Raw genomic sequence first — 17,170 nt, 5'->3', positions numbered from 1 at the left:
TTCTGGCTTTTTCTGTTTATGTGGTACTGAGGAATAAAACCCAGGGCCTCATGCATGCTAGGCAAGCACTCTACCACTAAGCCACCTTCCCACGCCCCAACTTCATATTTTTGCATGTCGATGTTCATTTATACTCAAGCCATTTGTTGAAAAGACTGTGATTTCCTCATTGAATTATCTTGTCACTTTTGTCCAAAACCAATTTAAGGGTTCATGCCAAGACTTTCAGTTATGCACTGTTGAGTACTTAGCGTTGATGTAAGTTTTGAAATAGGGAAGTGTATATACACCAACTTTATTTTGCCTTTTCCCAGTTATTTTGTTTGTTTTGCATACTGTGCATTTTCATGTAAAATTTAAGAGTATAAGTCAATTTTTCAAAAATTTCTGCTAGAATTTTGATCAGAACTGTATATAGATCACTTTTGGAAAATATTGCCATCTTAATCATACTGAATCTTCAAGTCCATGAACCTGAAATCGCCTTCCACCTACATAGATATTTGAAACATTTCTCTCTGCCACATTTGATAATTTTCAGTAAATAAGTCTTATATTTATTTTATTGAATTTTTGTGGCATTTATTTTTTTGTAATGTTACTATAAATGGAGCTAGCTTATTGCTAGTATACCCAAATATGTTTACTTTTTATATATTAACCTTTTACCTTGCTACCTTCCTGAATCCCGTGAATGAATTTATTCATTCTTGATAGTTTTCTTGTGTGTGGGGGGGGGAGGGGGTTTCTTAAGATTTTTCACATGTGGGATCATGTTGACTCCAAGTAAAGACATTTTTATCTCTTCCTTTTTAGTGCAAATTCTTTACATATCTTCTTGTTGCTTGATTATACTTAGAATGTTGAGTGAAGTGGAAAGAGCAGATATCTTTGTTTACTTTCTGGTTTTAAGGGAAAGCATTTAGTCTCTGACTATGTGGTATGTTTATGATGTTAGCTACAGGTTTTTCATAGATAACCTTCAACAGGTTGGAGAAGTTTCCTCCAATTCCTTGTTTGGTGAATGTTGTTCTCATTGTCTGCATATTTTACTCAATCGGAAAACACCACAGGATTCCATGGAGAATTTATATACTCTCACAGAACATATACTGCTAACAGGTGTGGTTATCTCTGTTCTCATTTTATCTTAGATTAAAAGTCACTATTGAGAACAAAGTATTCTAAACTTTGCCTTCAGAGGGAAGTCAATGACCAGGAAGTAACTATAAATCTGATAGAGAAGTATAACAATCACAAAGAAGACAAAGGAATTCAAAAGTCAAAGCAGTCTGAAATCATTTAAACTAAGAGACAGATAAACCTAAATGCCACTGTAACCAGTATAGGCACAATGCTGCAATAGATATTTATAACAATAAGCTGGAAGCATCTAGAAAAGAGTAAATTATGATCTTGGATACACTGCTAGCTGTTTGGAAAGGGCAGCATTATTTTCAGAATGATTCATATGCTGGGGATTTCTGATAGCTGGGGATTTACTAGACTCTCAATGTACTCAGTGAAGACTTAGCTGTGCCTGGCTTGTGAGGTACTTAGCATTTTTATCAGCCCCCTGTTTTTGATAATGGATAATCAGTGTGTGGGGGGATTGGGGAGATAGTTCACAAGGGTTGTCACAAGAAAGTACCATGGACTGTGTGGCTTAAATGACAGAAGTTTTTTTTTTTTACTTTCTTTTTTTTTGTAATTTTTTTATCGTAAAGATACTATACAGAGGGTTACAGTTACATGAGCAAGGTAATGAGTACACTTCCTATTGAGCATTGTTAACCCCTCCATTGTTTTCCCCCTACCATCCCTTCCCTCTCTACCTTCCCCGAGGTTCTTTTTTTTTTTAATTGTGATTATGTGATTACATAATTTCCCAAATTTCACAGTATTGTGGAATAATGATGCTCATTTAAAGTCACAAGTTCATTCTAACTTTCCTGGAGCAAATTGAAATGACAGAAGTTTTATTTTTCCTTCTCCATTGTGGAGGCTGGAAATCCAAGAGATCAAAGTGTTGGTAGGTGAGGTTTGTGCTTAGGCCTCTCTCCTTGGTTTGTACATGGCTGTCTTCTTGTTATATCACCAGAGTCCTTTTTCTGTGTGTTTATTACATTTGTAGCATCTCTCTGTATGTCCAAATTCTCTCTGTCTTATGTGGACACTAGTCAGAGTGGATTAATATTCTTTTTTTTCTAGTCCTGGGGCTTGAACTCAGGGCTTGGGCACTGTCCCTGGGCTTTCCTGCTCAAGGCTAGTGCTCTACTACTTTGAGCCACTGCACCACTTCCTGTTTTCTGGTGGTTAATTGAAGAGTCTCACAGACTTTCCTACCTGGGTTGGCTTTGAACTGCACACGTCAGATCTTAGCCTTCTGAGTAGCTAGGTATGAGACACCAGGGTCTGGCTAATATTCTTAATTGCAATTTAATACCTTTTAAAGGTTCTCTGTCCAAATACAGTTGCTTTTGGTGATACTGCAGGTTAGAATTTCAATATATACACTTTGGGAAGACAAAATTCAATTTATAACATGTGCTGGTTGGAAGAAGGAGAGATTCTTTTTTAAAAAAAAAAAAGGTGAGAGAAGAAAAACCTTCTAACAAAATATTTAATTCTAATCCTGGTCCTTTAGTATGTGGTTAATGAGTCTCAAACTTACCGTACTGAAATGTTATAGCAACTCGTTGCTTCTGATTTGAAAACCAGCCAGTTGTTTCACTCCCATAGTAATATGAATATATGGAAAGCTTGTGATGGGAGCCATGGGGCTATCATGACTGTAGAGAAAGGTCTGCTTGGCCTCTGTATGGTATTCTTACAATAAAAAAGAAAGGTCGGCTTGGGGGAGAAAGCAGAAGGTTTGCCAAGTGCTCCATTGCTAAACTTTTTAGTGTAAATGTGAACAATGTCACTTTTCTGTCATGCAGCAGAACTGGGAGACTTTCATGAAGAAACAGTTAGGAAGCATCTGGCACAAACTCGGTACTTACCAAACCAAGACTGTTTAGAGAGCAAGATCATTCACTTTCATCAGCAACACTCGTAAGTACTTTCACTGGCATCTGTTTCTCCAGTGCAGGACAGTAAAACAGGGGGCAGACTCTTAAAACTAAGCCCCTAAGCCTTGAGAACCCCAAGGCTCAGGAAAATGCTGACTCCTCATGGTGCTCCCAGGCAGGAAGCATCATTCTTACTGCATTTATTAGGCTCATAATTCCTCTCCCTTTGCAGTGGCAGGAGCCCAGCCGAATCAGACATCCTGCTACTGGACATAGCCAGAAAACTGGATATGTATGGCATCCGACCTCAGCCTGCCAGTGATGGTGAAGGGATGCAGATTCACCTGGCTGTTGCTCACATGGGAGTACTGGTGTTACGGGTAACAACTCTTTCCTTTCCGGTCCTTTACCTGACTGTAGGGTGGTTATCTGCGTTCAAATTGGAGTGTCAGTTTCCAATGCTAGAAGAGGGAGTAAGGCGTGGAAATGTCTCCACTGAGTATATTTTTCTTTTATATGCAACCCATAGTTGACCAATGTTGATTCGATTCGATGCCAGGATGGTAGGGAGATGAAGTCAAGAGGCTATTTTGGAATTCAAGACCAGTGGGCTTGAACATCTGAGAAACAGAGGCTGTGACACTGTCCAGATCCTCCAGAGGCACCCTGAGGTGCTCCCAAATATGGTGAATTGTTTTTCATTGGTAGATTGTGTGTGTGTGTGTGTGTGTGTGTGTGTGTGTGTACACTTATACTTGGAGTTGAACTCGGGGCCTGGTCCTTATTTTTTGCTAAGGCTAGTGCTATCTTACTCAAACCACAGCTCCACTTTTGGCTTTTTGGTGGTGAACTGGGGATAAGAATCGCATGGACTTTTCTATTTCGGCTGGTTTTGAACAAGGATTCTCAGATCTCAGTCTCTGGAGTAGCTAGGATTAAATGCATGATCCACTGGTGCCCAGTCCACTATTGTTTTAATTGGAAGACACCTCTGATGCCAGCTGGTAGGGACTTAGTGTCCTGCCCTACTAGCAATAGTTGATAGTTTATTCAGATTTGGCCACCTGTTAGTTCTCTGGTCTTCCACTATCATTAATTCTCACGCCAAGGAGCATTACCAGAAGTTTCTCAGCACATTTTCAATCTACTAAAACAAACACACAAACAAAAACCTCTTTCTAGAGCCAGGTGCTGGTAGCTCATGCCAGAAGGGCACTTGCCTAACCTTCAAAATGATAGAAAAGAATTACAGGTAGATATCTATGTAAGTTCAAAATATATCATTTGTGAGAAAGCAGGAATTGACCTCAGGTGCATTGACCACAAGACCAAGTTAAAACACTGAAGTCACAAAGCAGGATGGACAAGGTCTCAGCTAAGGGAATCTTCGCATTTCCATTTGGTTGACTGTAAACTATTCAGCACGAAAGTTACACTGATGGGCAACATCCCAGTAGTTCAGTCCTAGGAAGGAGTACTTAACTTTAACTTTAACTTCTGACCTTCCTATTTCATCCTATATAGGATAGGATGGGAAAGGAAGAGAGCAAGGCCATCATGTTGTATCCTTTCCTGGTTAGTTAATAATAGTATAGATGTTGGGCTGGGAAGGTGGCTCAGTGGTAGAGCGCTTGCCTTGCATGCATGAGGCCCTGGGTTCAATTCCTCAGCACCACATAAGCAGAAAAAGCGGGAAGTGATGCTGTGGCTCAAGTGGTAGAGCGCTAGCCTTGAGCTGAAGAGCTGAGGGACAGCGCCCAGGTCCAAAGTTCAGGCCCCACAACCGGCAAAAAAAAAAAAAGTATAGATGTTAACTAGCTCTGTTTTCTCTAGCACAAATTCAACCACAAAGATATTCTTGTATTAAATGCCTTTTCTGTGTTGTGTGTGTGTGTTCTTTCATTGTATCTTTCTTTATAAAAACAGATCTCTGGAGATATAATTTGCATATCATGAAATTCACCTGTTTTAGATTACACGATGATTCAATGATTCTTACTGTATTTGCACAGTTGGGCAGCCATCTATTAAGTCATCCCCTTCCCCCCCCCATGTATTAATTATGCATCTGTACTATGCCAGGTATTAGAGCTATAGAGGTAAATAAGAGTAATCCTGAATTCCTGGAACTTACATTCTAATAGAGAGAAGACAAACAACAGGTAATTACATATAAAGTATGAAAGTATGGTGTGCTAAGGTAATACAGATGAAAGGGGCTTAACATTTAAACTATGACATGTGGCAGTTACCCAGGCCAACAAAATAGGTTGGGAGATGAGGAAAGATGTTCCAAAGAAAGGGTAAACATACAAAGGCACTGAAAAGAATAAAGCATGACACTGTCAAGAAGCTAAAGTTATATTATACACATGCATTTGTCACTGGATGAAGAATAAGGGATAAGGGATGAGGGGGTACCCTCACCTTCCTAATTTATAATCAAACTGACAGGAACTTCTGATCTACACATGAAAAGAATTCCAAGGAGAGTCTCAAAAAGGAGAATCTTATAAGGTAGAAGTTTTAGTACGATGGGATAAATTAGGGAGAGATAGAAAAATGGAGAAATATTTTCCAGTTCCTCATACAAGGAATGGCAGTAAAGACTCAAAATGGTGGCTATTCTCTGAGGCATTTATACTTTCTGAGCTGAGTTCATCTAGATTAGTAACCCTTAATCATTAGACAGTGGTTCCAAATGGTCCAAATGGATGCTATTTATTATTCTTCAACATGGAGATGTGATACAGGCCGGTCCAAAATGCAGAGCTACTAGGTGAGTTTCAGGAGTTCCCTTTGCCAGACATGCATTCCAGTTTTTTGTCTTTACCTTAATTCATCAAGTTTGAAGTTTCCTCCTCCTCCTCCTCCTCCTCCTCCTCGTCTTCCTCCTTCTCCTCTTCCTCTTCCTCCTCCTTGTCAGTTTTAGGGCTGGAACTCAGGGCTTGAGTGCTGTCCCTGAGCTCTTTTGCTCAAGGCAAGTACTCTACCACTTTGACCTAGAGCTCCACTTCCGGTTAATTGGAGTGATTAATTGAGTCTCACAGGGACTTTTCTGCCTAGGCTACCTTCAAACCATGATCCTCAGATCTCAGTCTCCTGAGTAGCTAGGACTACAGGCGCAAGCAACTGGCACCCAGCAGCTTCTTATCTTCTCAAAGGAGAAGGAAGATACACTCAGCACCTTTATCTCTTCCTGTTCTTACAATTTAGCATCTAAAATACAGTGGTGAGAGGGGAACTTGCTACTCTGGTTTCTCAGTTTAATTCTGGTTCTAACTTTTGGGTCTGGCCTGTTTTCTATTTATTATTTTTAATTTCCCCATTTTCTCTTCTACCTATCCTGCCTCATATGGTAATATCCCAAGGAAGTTCCTTTGTACTAATAAATATACTAATAAAAAATAGAAACACATTAAACATAAAAGAGACAAAAGAGTTACTTATAACTTACTGTGAAGATCCATAGAAATAGTGCTCAATACCAGACTTACGCATAGCAGTAGCTAATCTATCACAGTTAGTTTTACTGTATAACAGATACACATGACAAACTAGTAAGTGTGGTTATTTGTAGGGAATGGGTAGATGGGGACAAAGGTAGAGATAATGGCAGCAGGACCAGACATCTCAATACTATGTGTCTTTGTGTATAGTTTGACCTTTTTGGATTATGTGAGTAAATTACCTGATGAACAAGAAAGCAAAACAAACCAAAACGAATGAAGAAACATGCGCAGCTATTTGGAAGACCAAGAAAGCTACGAAATATGAGTAGACTAAAGAAATTAGAATCTCCTATGGAAGGTGTATCAGAGTGGACAAGAGGGCTTTATTGGGATTGGAGATGTGGCTCAGTTGGTAAAATGCCAGCCAATGAGTGAAAGCATCAGGTACCTAGTTTGACTCCCAGTCTCAGACATAGAAATGAGAGAGAGAAGAAGAAGAAGAAGAAGAAGAAGAAGAAGAAGAAGAAGAAGAAGAAGAAGAAGAAGAAGAAGAGAGAGAGAGAGAGAGAGGGGTTTTACTGTGTGAAAAGCATTCAGGGTAAGGAGAATGGAGAGACCACAGGAGAGAAAGCCAAAAAGGTGTTTTGGGGTACTAATGTGAGAGAGAGATGACTGTGTTTTCAATATAGAAGAAACAGCAAAATCTTACCCAGATTTCATGATGCAGGAAGTGAGGAGTTATTGAAGGTATATGAGAAAAATGTGTCAATAGTGCAAACAAGCTTTTCATTTAGCAGTTAAACTTGGAAAAACAGAGAAGAAACTAAAGAAACTAAAATATCGATCTTTCCTATTGTAATCTTAGGATCGTGGCTTATGCTTTTCCCCGGCATTTCCTCTCTTGCTTACATTCTAGAACAGCTTGTGTCCTATCTGGAATGCTTAGCTGTAGCTTCTTAGTTCAATAAGATCAGTCATTGCAAGAGATAGGTCATAATGGTCCTGTTTATGCAGTACATTTTCTATCATATTTGTACTAGGTTACAAACTCACTCATGTTCACACATTCTGAAATTATCTGTTTCATTATAGGGAAATACAAAGATTAATACTTTCAACTGGGCTAAAATCCGTAAGTTGAGTTTTAAGCGAAAACATTTCCTCATCAAACTTCATGCCAATATTTTGGTAAGTAAGGTTCTAATAAATTATTTTTGCTTCCTATTCACTTAGAATTCCTTGATTGTTTCTGCAAGTGGTTATGAGTAGTGACAGTTGACTGGCCCTGGGGAGGTGAGATGCCTCTTCTCTTGCCTCTATATACATCAGCTAGAGCTTTAGTCACATTTTAGCTTAATACAAACCACTAAGGAATATGATTTTCAGTTCTGAATAAATAAAGTAATAGAAACATGGGGCAGCTGGACTGAAAGGCAAGTCTCCATGGAAACTACTGTGGAGGGATTTCATGAGTCAGATGGGAGTGACTAGATCTCCGTCTATGGAAATAACCATTTGTTGTTCTCTTCTCCATTTTACAAAACATCATCACCTAATTCCCTTAAAAATTATTTAACTCCTAATCTTATGTGCCAGCCAAGCAGGAGGTACAGTTCATACACATTTAAGCAAAAGAGGGAAATATAACCAGGTGCTAGTGGCTCATGTCTGTAATCCTAGCTACTCTGGAGGCTGAGATCTGAACATCACAGTTCAAAGCCAGCCCAGGCAAGAAAAGTCCATCATACTCTCATTTCCAATGAACCACCAGAAAACCAGTAGTGGAAGTGTGGCTCAAAGTGGTAGAGTGCCAGCTTTGAGTGGAAAAAAAAAGGTGAGCAAGGGCACACATCCTTGCATTCAAGTCTCAGTATGGGTAAAAGTAAAACAGAAATGATTGGGCATTTGTGTTGTCTATGGTGAGATAAAGGTGCCAGGAAAGATGCTATTTGAGGATCATGAGAGAAAAGAAACATGCACATCAACAAAATTTTTGTCCTGCAGAAGGTCCAGTATGGGCTTCATTCTCTGGAACCTGGTGTTTTATGAAAGTATGTATTTGCAGTTGAGGGAATCAGATGCAGTGGAAAACTAATGGAGAAAGTGCCAGGCACTACTGGTAGGAACCTGGAAAAGAATGTGGGGGAGAACAGTACAACAGGTAGGTGGGGCAGTTGCAAATGGGATTATGAGAATGGCATGTGGTCTTGGGTTGGTAGAATGAGACAAACTTGAATAGTAGGTCTAGAAAGCCACACTCCCCTAGGACAGATTCAAATATGCTTTTTTAAAAAAAGCAAAACAGCACATACAGTACGGAATAAAAGCACAAAAGAGGAAGTATTTGTAGCTGGTACATTAAAAAGGCACATGTAATCATGTGGTACATGTAATTATCCTATAAAAACTCTGACATCTACAAGGAAATCTGCTACCTCTTTCCTGATGATCATTTATAACTTCTTAACTTCTTGTTATCACAAAAGTATACCTTTTGAGGGTTCATTTTCACCTAATTTACAACTTCATAGAAACATCCCTGGCAGAGAAGAGACAGGGTAAAAGAAAGCATTTAAGGTAAGGGGAGTATGCAAAGAACTTTACACAAGGTTCTATTTGTGAGCAGTAGTCCCTGTCTGCTTTTCAGAAGGTTGCCAATCATTTGATTTCAGTAACTGTGAAGTCTATGGGGAGCAAAGTGGAAAACCAGAAGCTGCCTCAGCCACTGGCCCAAGAGTTGAAAGGCTTTAAGATTTGAAGGTCTTTGATATTCTTGGAGTATGTTTTGCTTGATGGAAATTGGTTTACACAGGTGTTGTGCAAGGATACGTTGGAGTTCACCATGGCCAGCCGAGATGCCTGTAAGGCTTTCTGGAAGTCTTGTGTGGAGTATCATGCTTTCTTCAGACTTTCAGAAGAGCCAAAATCAAAGCCCAAAACTCTCCTCTGCAGCAAGGGCTCTAGTTTCCGTTATAGGTAATGAATTACATACTACACACAGGAAAGCTACACACACTACTTCTTTTCAGTAACATGGACAGCAATAAGAGGAGTGTGAATTCCAGAAGCAATAGAGAATTCATCTGAGACATTTGAAAGATTATACCGTAAATTGCTCATTTGAGGTATGCCATAGTTAGTACTTCCTATTAGGAGGCAGGTGGAGGGGCATTCTACCTAACAGATTGGAACAGAATTGCAATAAGCACCTTGAAAAAAAAAGATGTGTGTGTCAGGCTGGGAATGTGGCCTAGTGGTAGAGTACTTGCCTAGGAAGCATGAAGCCCTGAGTTGGAGTCCTCAGTATCATATAAATAGAAAAAGTTGGAAAGTGGGTCTATGGCTCAAGTGGTAGAGTGCTAGCCTTTAGCAAAAAGAAGCTCAGGGACAGTGCCCAAGCCCTAAGTTCAAGCCCCAGGACTGGCAAAAGAGACAGAGAGAGAGAGAGAGAGAGAGAGAGAGAGAGAGAGAGAGAGAGAGAGAGAGAGAGAGAGAGAGAGAGAGATGTGTTCAATAGACCTACTGTTTCCTTAAATGCAGGGTTTTGTTTTTTTTTGTCTGTCATGGGGCTTGAACTCTAGGCCTGGGCGCTGTCCCTCAGCTCTTCAGCTCAAGGCTAGTGCTCTACTACTTGTGTCATAGCACCACTTCCTATATGCAGTTTTAACATAGGCCATGGAAAGGAAAGCTCAGCAGCATCCTTTTAGTGGTGGGTAGAGTGGAGAAAGCACTGGAAGGGGATAGGGGATTAAAAATGAATGAGCAATAGTACATTGGAAGTTCCTCACCACAGGTCACACCTCAGAGGCAAGGGAGGGAGGACTGGGAGGGGGATTAAGATCTTGTTTTTACTTGAACACATGAGCCTAGGAGTTCATTGGGAGAAGCTTTCAGAAGTCTTAGCTAAGACCAAAACACTCTAAGCTAATACTTCCACATAAGGGATTTTTCAAAGCAAGGAAGCCTGCCCCAATAAGAATTGAGATGTTAAAACACACACACACACACACAACACACACACATACACACACAACCTTATTTTGGATGGAATCTTTCCAAAGTGTATGCTGCAAATCTCTGCCTTCTTAAACAGACGATACGGAGCATATTTTGCCCTTTTCTTAATGACCTGAGTTATTATAAACAGTACTTATTACCCTCTGCAGGCAGCTGTAGTGCAGCATTGGCCTGAGGGAGGAGGAGGCATGTCAGGCCTCGCACTACAGTGATAAATGGCCCAGACTTAGGGGGTTTTATTATTCTTGTGATTTCTTTGTTGGCTCTTGTATTTCTCCCAGCAGTCAGCTGGATTTCTTTGCTAGTGTATGCCTGACTGGAGCAATCCTCTTCCATGGTTTAGTTAGCTGCTTTTCTTCCACTATGGATTGGAAAGCCAGATAAATATCTTAATAAGAAATAGTGTGCCACTTAAGAGTCAGTTGGGTTTTTTTAAATGAAAAAATTCTTATTTGGGGTTGTTTAGTTGAAATTGTCCTATTATTGGTTCATGAATAGGAGGTGTTAGTATTCATGGGCTAGCCAGAGATTTGCTGTTATGTCACAATCCAGATGCTTTTGGTTTCAATAATAAATGAATGAGGCTTTCAAGTTTTAGTAGCCTATTAGCTTGTGATAGTATTCATGCTTTTTCTTTTCATTGTTATAACAGTGGAAGAACCCAAAGGCAACTTCTGGAATATGGGAAAAAAGGAAGGTTGAAGAGCTTGCCATTTGAAAGGTAACATGTTTTGCTTCTCTGTTATACTGGTTTTAAGTTGAATTTTAAGATGAATGTGTATCCTCATATTCCCTGGATGGCCATTTCAATGACTTCTCTGTTTGGGTGACTTTAGGAAACATTACCCATCTCAGTACCATGAACGACAGTGCAGGTCATCGCCAGATATTCTCTCTGATGTGTCAAAACAAGTAAGGTTTCTGACAACTCTTTGGATAAATGTAATCTGTCCTAATTGCAAATGGTTCAAGAATTGATTCTGTGACAATCTCCCAGTGTGTATAAAGGTTACTCTGTTGGAGTAGATTAGCCTCCCAGGGAGGTCTGCTGGCTCAATGTTTCTTGCCAATAAGCCATTTCGTAAACTACCACTGGTGTGTAGCTTCAAGACGGCAAGGAACTGGAATACCTTCCAGTTGCAACCTGTATTGTTATCCTCTTGCAGAAAGCAGATACAAAGATGTTTCTATAGCTTTATATTTTTTTTTTAAATTAAATGTTTGGAGCAATAGAGGAGGCTAATCTGATCATTGTGCAATATGTGCATTAGGAAATACCACAGTGAACCCCTTTTATAATTAATACTCATTAATGGCAAGAGAGAAAATAACCTGTAGAAGGATATTAGATTTTGTGTAGAGGTTTTAATATTTTAGGGTTGTTTTTTTGTTGTTGAATATATAACTTAATTTCAAGAGAAAGTATTGTTTGCCTAGAACCCAGAAATGTCTTCATTTGAATTCTGTAGTATAAACTTTGTTAATCATGTTTCCTTTGTTGACCTACTAGGGCTTGAACTCATGGCCTGGGTGCTGTCCCTTAGCTTTTTGCCTCAAAGCTATTGCTCTACTACTTGAAGCACAGCTCCACTTCCAGCGTTTTGGTGGTAAATTGGCTTTGAACTACAATCCACAGATTTCAACCTCCTTAGTAGCCAGGATTATAAGCATGAGCCACTGGCTAATTTTTCTATGGAGACAAATTATGATATGATAAACTCACTTGACTTCATTCAAGTCGTAATTTTTATCTGAAAGGTCTCAGGTATGATGAATGGTACATCTAAGTATCTGACACTCTCATGCCCTCCTCCTACTACAGAAAATAGGGAAGAGCCTGGAATAGGAAGAGGAGAACGTTTACTTAATGTCACACAGCAAAGGAAAGTCAGAGCATGCAAGATTCATGGTTCACTGATATAGCTACTAAACTTTTTTAGACACAAGGAAACCTGAAGTATCTAAAACTTGGAGGCTGGAAATGGGATGCTATAGACAAATACTATTGTACATTCTTTTTAACACATGATAGGATATGGTACAAATTATTATTCTTTCTTCAATAGCTGTCCATCATGGATTAGAACATAGATTGAAATGATTTGTGAAATCTTTTAAAGATTTTTAAAAGCTAGTTGCCAGTGGCTCAGGCCTGTAATCCTAACTACCCAGGAGACAGATCTGAGGTTCGAGGTTCAAAGCCAGCATGGGCAGGAAAGTCTGTGAGACTCTTATTTCTGATTAATCAGCAAAAAGCCTGAAGTGGAATTGTGGCTCAAGTGATAGGGTGCCTTGAGTGAAAAAGTTAAGGGACAGTGCCTAGGCCACGAGTTCAATTCCTACCAGGACCAGAACACACCAAAAAATGATTTTTAATTTGTATATTAGTTGTCCAATACAGGGGAGGGTTTTGTTGTGGGATTTTCATGTAGTCTACAAAGTACTCACCTAATTACTCTCCCTTATCCATTCTTAAAATCTTCCTTTCGAAATTTGTCTCTAACTTAAGACCATGTCCCCACACTGATGTTTCCCCCACCCCCTTTTCATCTTGTCCTTTCTTTCAAGGTGGACGATTTGAGACTGGCTTATGGCAGCGGGTACTACCGAAATGTGAATGGTGTGCATGCATCTGAGCCCCTGTTAGATAGCAGGAGGAGGAACTCTGCAGTGGAGGTGACCTTTGCAGCTGAGCTAGAACATTCCAAACCAGAGGCAGACCCCACATCATTACACCAATCCCAAAGCAGTTCCTCTTTCTCCTTTATTTATTCAGACTCTGTCTTTAGCACTGACCCTGAACCTGATCCCAGAGACTTCTTTGAGGAGAGGACTCCTCTAAGCTCCTTCCAAACAAGTTCTAAGTTTGCTGACAATCACATAAACATATCCTCAGGCCTCACAAGCAAAGTGAGTCCAGCAAGGCAGCTAATGTACACAGATGTGCCCTATGTTCCTTATACTACGCAGCAGGTTGATATTATGCCTCCCCAAGTCTTTTTTTATGTGGACAAACCACCCCAGGTGCCCAGGAGGTCTCCAATCATGGCAGATGAAAGGGTAAGACCAGATAGCTATAGAGAACCCACTGCAATAAAGCCAGCCAAAAGAAGCCCAAGGAATATCAGAATGAAGAACATTCAGCAAGATCTTCAAGAACTCCAAGAAGCTATGGCCAGGACTAGTGGTAGGGGCAATATCAATGTAGATCTAGAAGAGGAAGACCCCAATTTAGAAGATGCGTTTGCATATAACATTCAAGAGCAAACCCCTAAACGGTCCCAGAGTCAATCAGACATGAAAATGATTCGTTTTCCTTTTGGATCAGAATTTAGACCTTTAGGGCCATGTCCTGCTCTGACTCGTAAAGCAGACCTGTTCCCGTGTATGTTTGCAGAACAGGAGTTCCCAGCAGTTGTGGTGGATCAGACTTCAGCAGAGAGGTATATAGCTAGCGAGTCCAGTGATTCAGAATCAGAGATTCTTAAGCAAGACTACTACTCTTTGTATGGTAAAGGAACAAAGTCACCTATGGCCAGGATTCGCTTGTCTTCTGGTAGTCTACAACTAGATGAGGAAGATGAAGGTGTTTCTTTCACCACCTCAGCTACTGAAGACAGGACTCTGCTAAAACCATGCAATTATTTCTTAGCTTAAAAAATATCAACTCGATGACCATTTCTAGGCCCGACTTAGGTAAGAAATAAACTTTTTAATCAGCCATTTTCTTAGTCACATTTAATTTGACATTAAGGGAATCTTCTAATTGTGACCACCTAATGTATGGAAGATCCAGCTGTTGCCTCACTCCTGGAGCTTTTCTCTTTAATTTCCTCTCAACATCTGGAACAAGCTTTCTCTGGGAATTGTGGTAGGCTGAAGGGAGTATTATGCACTTCTTCATACAAACATAAATGAAAGACATACTCTTCAACACTGAAAAACGGGGAGAACGTGGGTGGGCATATGCAACTGGCTTCTAATGTCGTTTTCTGATTTAGTAAACTATGACTATGTCGATCATTTTGTACTTAAATAATACTAAACAAAAGTTTCAGCCCTCAATGTTTCATTGGAATCCAGTAAAAAAAAAAAAAAAAGTTTGTTACATATTAAAGACTTCAGTATTGTGTACTTGTATTGGGGGGGGGGGGGGGGGTTGCGCAAGGCCCTCCTACCAAATCAGGAATAAGAGGGTAACAGAGCTCTTCTCAACAAAACACATTCTTAGAGTTAATATAGGACATGGCAGAATTGTAAGCCCATGAATTTCATCAATTATGCTCATTTCTAAAGCCAGATATATGCCTGATGAGAATGGTATGCTGTTTGACTTTTAATATCTCAATTCTTAACTATTTATTTTATGTAATGAGATAAACATTCATAGATAACTTTGTTTGTTGGGTATCTCCTGCAGAAAGTTAATTTTTTTGCCATGTCTTCGTCGCATGCATATTGGTAAGGAAGTGAGATGCTACTTTAATAAAGAGTGATGGAAAATGCATTCAATTAAAAAAACAAGTTATAAGTATGGTCTTCTTTTTGTTTTAATCCATTTCAGAATTGATGGGTTATGGCCTATTACTAAGAAACAGGTCAATTTAGAGGACGAGGAAAAGGAGGAAGACAAGTGAACATGGTAATGGGTGCAGAAGTGGAACTGAGGGATAGCTGAAAAGCAAATGATAGTACCAACAGCAGACTTTATTCAGATCCAAAATACTGTTCTCAATCTACTCAGAAGTTTCCCCAGTTTCCTAGTCCTAACATCAGGAAATTTCCTTTTCATAGACCTCATTTTCTCTTTTCTTCTCCAGGACATATATACAGTAACTCACAAGTCTATAGAGTAGTTACGTAACACTGAGAACATAGCGAATCAAGGTCACCTCTATTATTAATTCTATATAACCTATTTCTAGGAACATTCAAATTCCTTTATGTTCTGTTTTTCTTTTCTTTCTCATCTCAGTTTTTGAAAAAACCTTAGTGAAATGTATAGTTTCCTATAGGAACTATAGGGTTCAAATCTATATGCAGTTTTTTAAAAAAATAACATGGTAATTTGGGAGATCATATAATGTTTGTAGATATTTTTGAAAGGAAGGTACATTAAAGATTTTGTCAAAGCTGGTGTCAGTGGTTCACACCTGTCATCCTAGTTACTCAGTAGTCTGAGATATGAGGATTGTGGTTCAAAGCCAGACCTGGCAGGAAAGTCTACAAGACTCTTATCTCCAATAAACTACTCATTAAACCGGAATAGCACTGTGGCTCAAGTGGTAGAGTGCTTGTCTTGAGCTTCTGAAGAGCTGAGGGATAATGCCCAGGCCCAGAGTTCAAGCCCCACGACCGGAAAAAAAAAAAAAAAAAGATTTTGTCAAGATAGGAGGCAGGCTATATAGTCATTATAGGTATAACTCTTAATGTATGTGATATCTTTAGTTTACAACAGAAACTTTGTTTATAGTGTTCCAATAATAAAAAGGAAAAGAGAAAGTATTTTGAAACAATTAAAATAATATACCACACCATCGCACACTACCCCATACTACCTCCAGCTCAAGAAAACACTGATGATCACAAAATTTAAATATTTATTCGTAAAACCTGAAAAACAGTAGAATATGCTTTACCTAAAAACAGTTTACAGGATTAATAACTATAATGAATAAGCATTACAATTTCTTTTTGTGATGCAGGGCTTATGTTGCAAAGTTTCATGTAATTAATTTACAAACTTGTTGCTCTTACTTCTACAAAAATAGCCATATAATCCATGGTATGAGTTGCGAAATTATTTCCAGAACTCTACAGATAACTGCTATTGAAACTATCAAGAAGGTGAAAATTTTTAACTGAACCATTAAGTCAAAATAGAATGCATTACCAGTAATTGTTACAGTATAGGCACCAATGAAAAAAAATAGCATATGACACTGCAACTTTCTCAAGTGTTTCTATTTGAAAAAAGAAGATGCAATGGCCACTTTGACTAAAAACTATACACTTCTAGAACATCTTCTAGTAATTGGCAACTATTCAGACCTCTTAAAAATAACTTGTGCAAAAACCAAATGTGCAGATCCAAATGATAAAACATGAACTATCAAAATTAATTAGTATCAATAATTCTACATCTACTAAAGTATAACACCAGCTGAGCACTTAGGCAGGCATTTTATATATATATATATATATATATATATATATATATATATATATATATATATATATATATATATATACTGCTCTTAAAGAAAACAGTATTACCCACTTAACAGTACCATAAATACAACTGAAAATTGACTGTACAGTCTAACTTACCTTTGAGTGGACAGAAATCCTCCTGTACTATGTTTATTCTCATATGTACTGGACAATGCTCATTTAAATACCCTTTCAAAGGTTAAAAACAATGCTTATGTGCTGATAATTATGAAGAACAAAAAACGTATAAATAGCTCATAGGAGAATTAACTGCCATATCAAAAAGATGCTTGTGAGCCAGGCATTGGTGGCTCACGCCTGTAATCCTAGCTACTCAGGAGGCTGAGATCTGAGGATCATGGTTCAAAGCTAACCCAGAAAGGGAAGCCCGTGAGACTCTCATCTCCACTAAACTACTCAGAAATGGCCGGAAGTGGAGCTGTGGCTCAAGTGATAGAGTACTAGTGCTGAGCA

The 17,170-nt window shown here is 39.0% G+C and overlaps 1 protein-coding gene across 1 annotated transcript in view; it reads left to right on the top strand.

Annotated features, from left to right (window-relative positions):
* The window catches only part of Frmd7 (FERM domain containing 7), a 53,022-nt gene extending 38,574 nt beyond the window's left edge, over positions 1-14,448 (top strand). Inside the window, exons 6-12 of the mRNA XM_042665795.1 lie at positions 2,943-3,057; positions 3,247-3,394; positions 7,559-7,654; positions 9,279-9,442; positions 11,136-11,204; positions 11,320-11,395; positions 13,052-14,448. Of these exons, the coding sequence (XP_042521729.1) occupies positions 2,943-3,057; positions 3,247-3,394; positions 7,559-7,654; positions 9,279-9,442; positions 11,136-11,204; positions 11,320-11,395; positions 13,052-14,140 (1,757 nt within the window). The 3' untranslated portion in view covers positions 14,141-14,448. The remainder of the gene's footprint in view (positions 1-2,942; positions 3,058-3,246; positions 3,395-7,558; positions 7,655-9,278; positions 9,443-11,135; positions 11,205-11,319; positions 11,396-13,051) is intronic.
* Positions 14,449-17,170: the final 2,722 nt, after the last annotated feature.

Source organism: Dipodomys spectabilis, unplaced genomic scaffold, assembly GCF_019054845.1.
Source record: "Dipodomys spectabilis isolate Male_0828 unplaced genomic scaffold, ASM1905484v1 ptg000347l, whole genome shotgun sequence".
NCBI lineage: Eukaryota > Metazoa > Chordata > Mammalia > Rodentia > Heteromyidae > Dipodomys > Dipodomys spectabilis.
The sequence above is the reverse complement of the archived record's forward strand: the minus strand, read 5'-3'. Positions and strand labels throughout refer to the sequence as shown.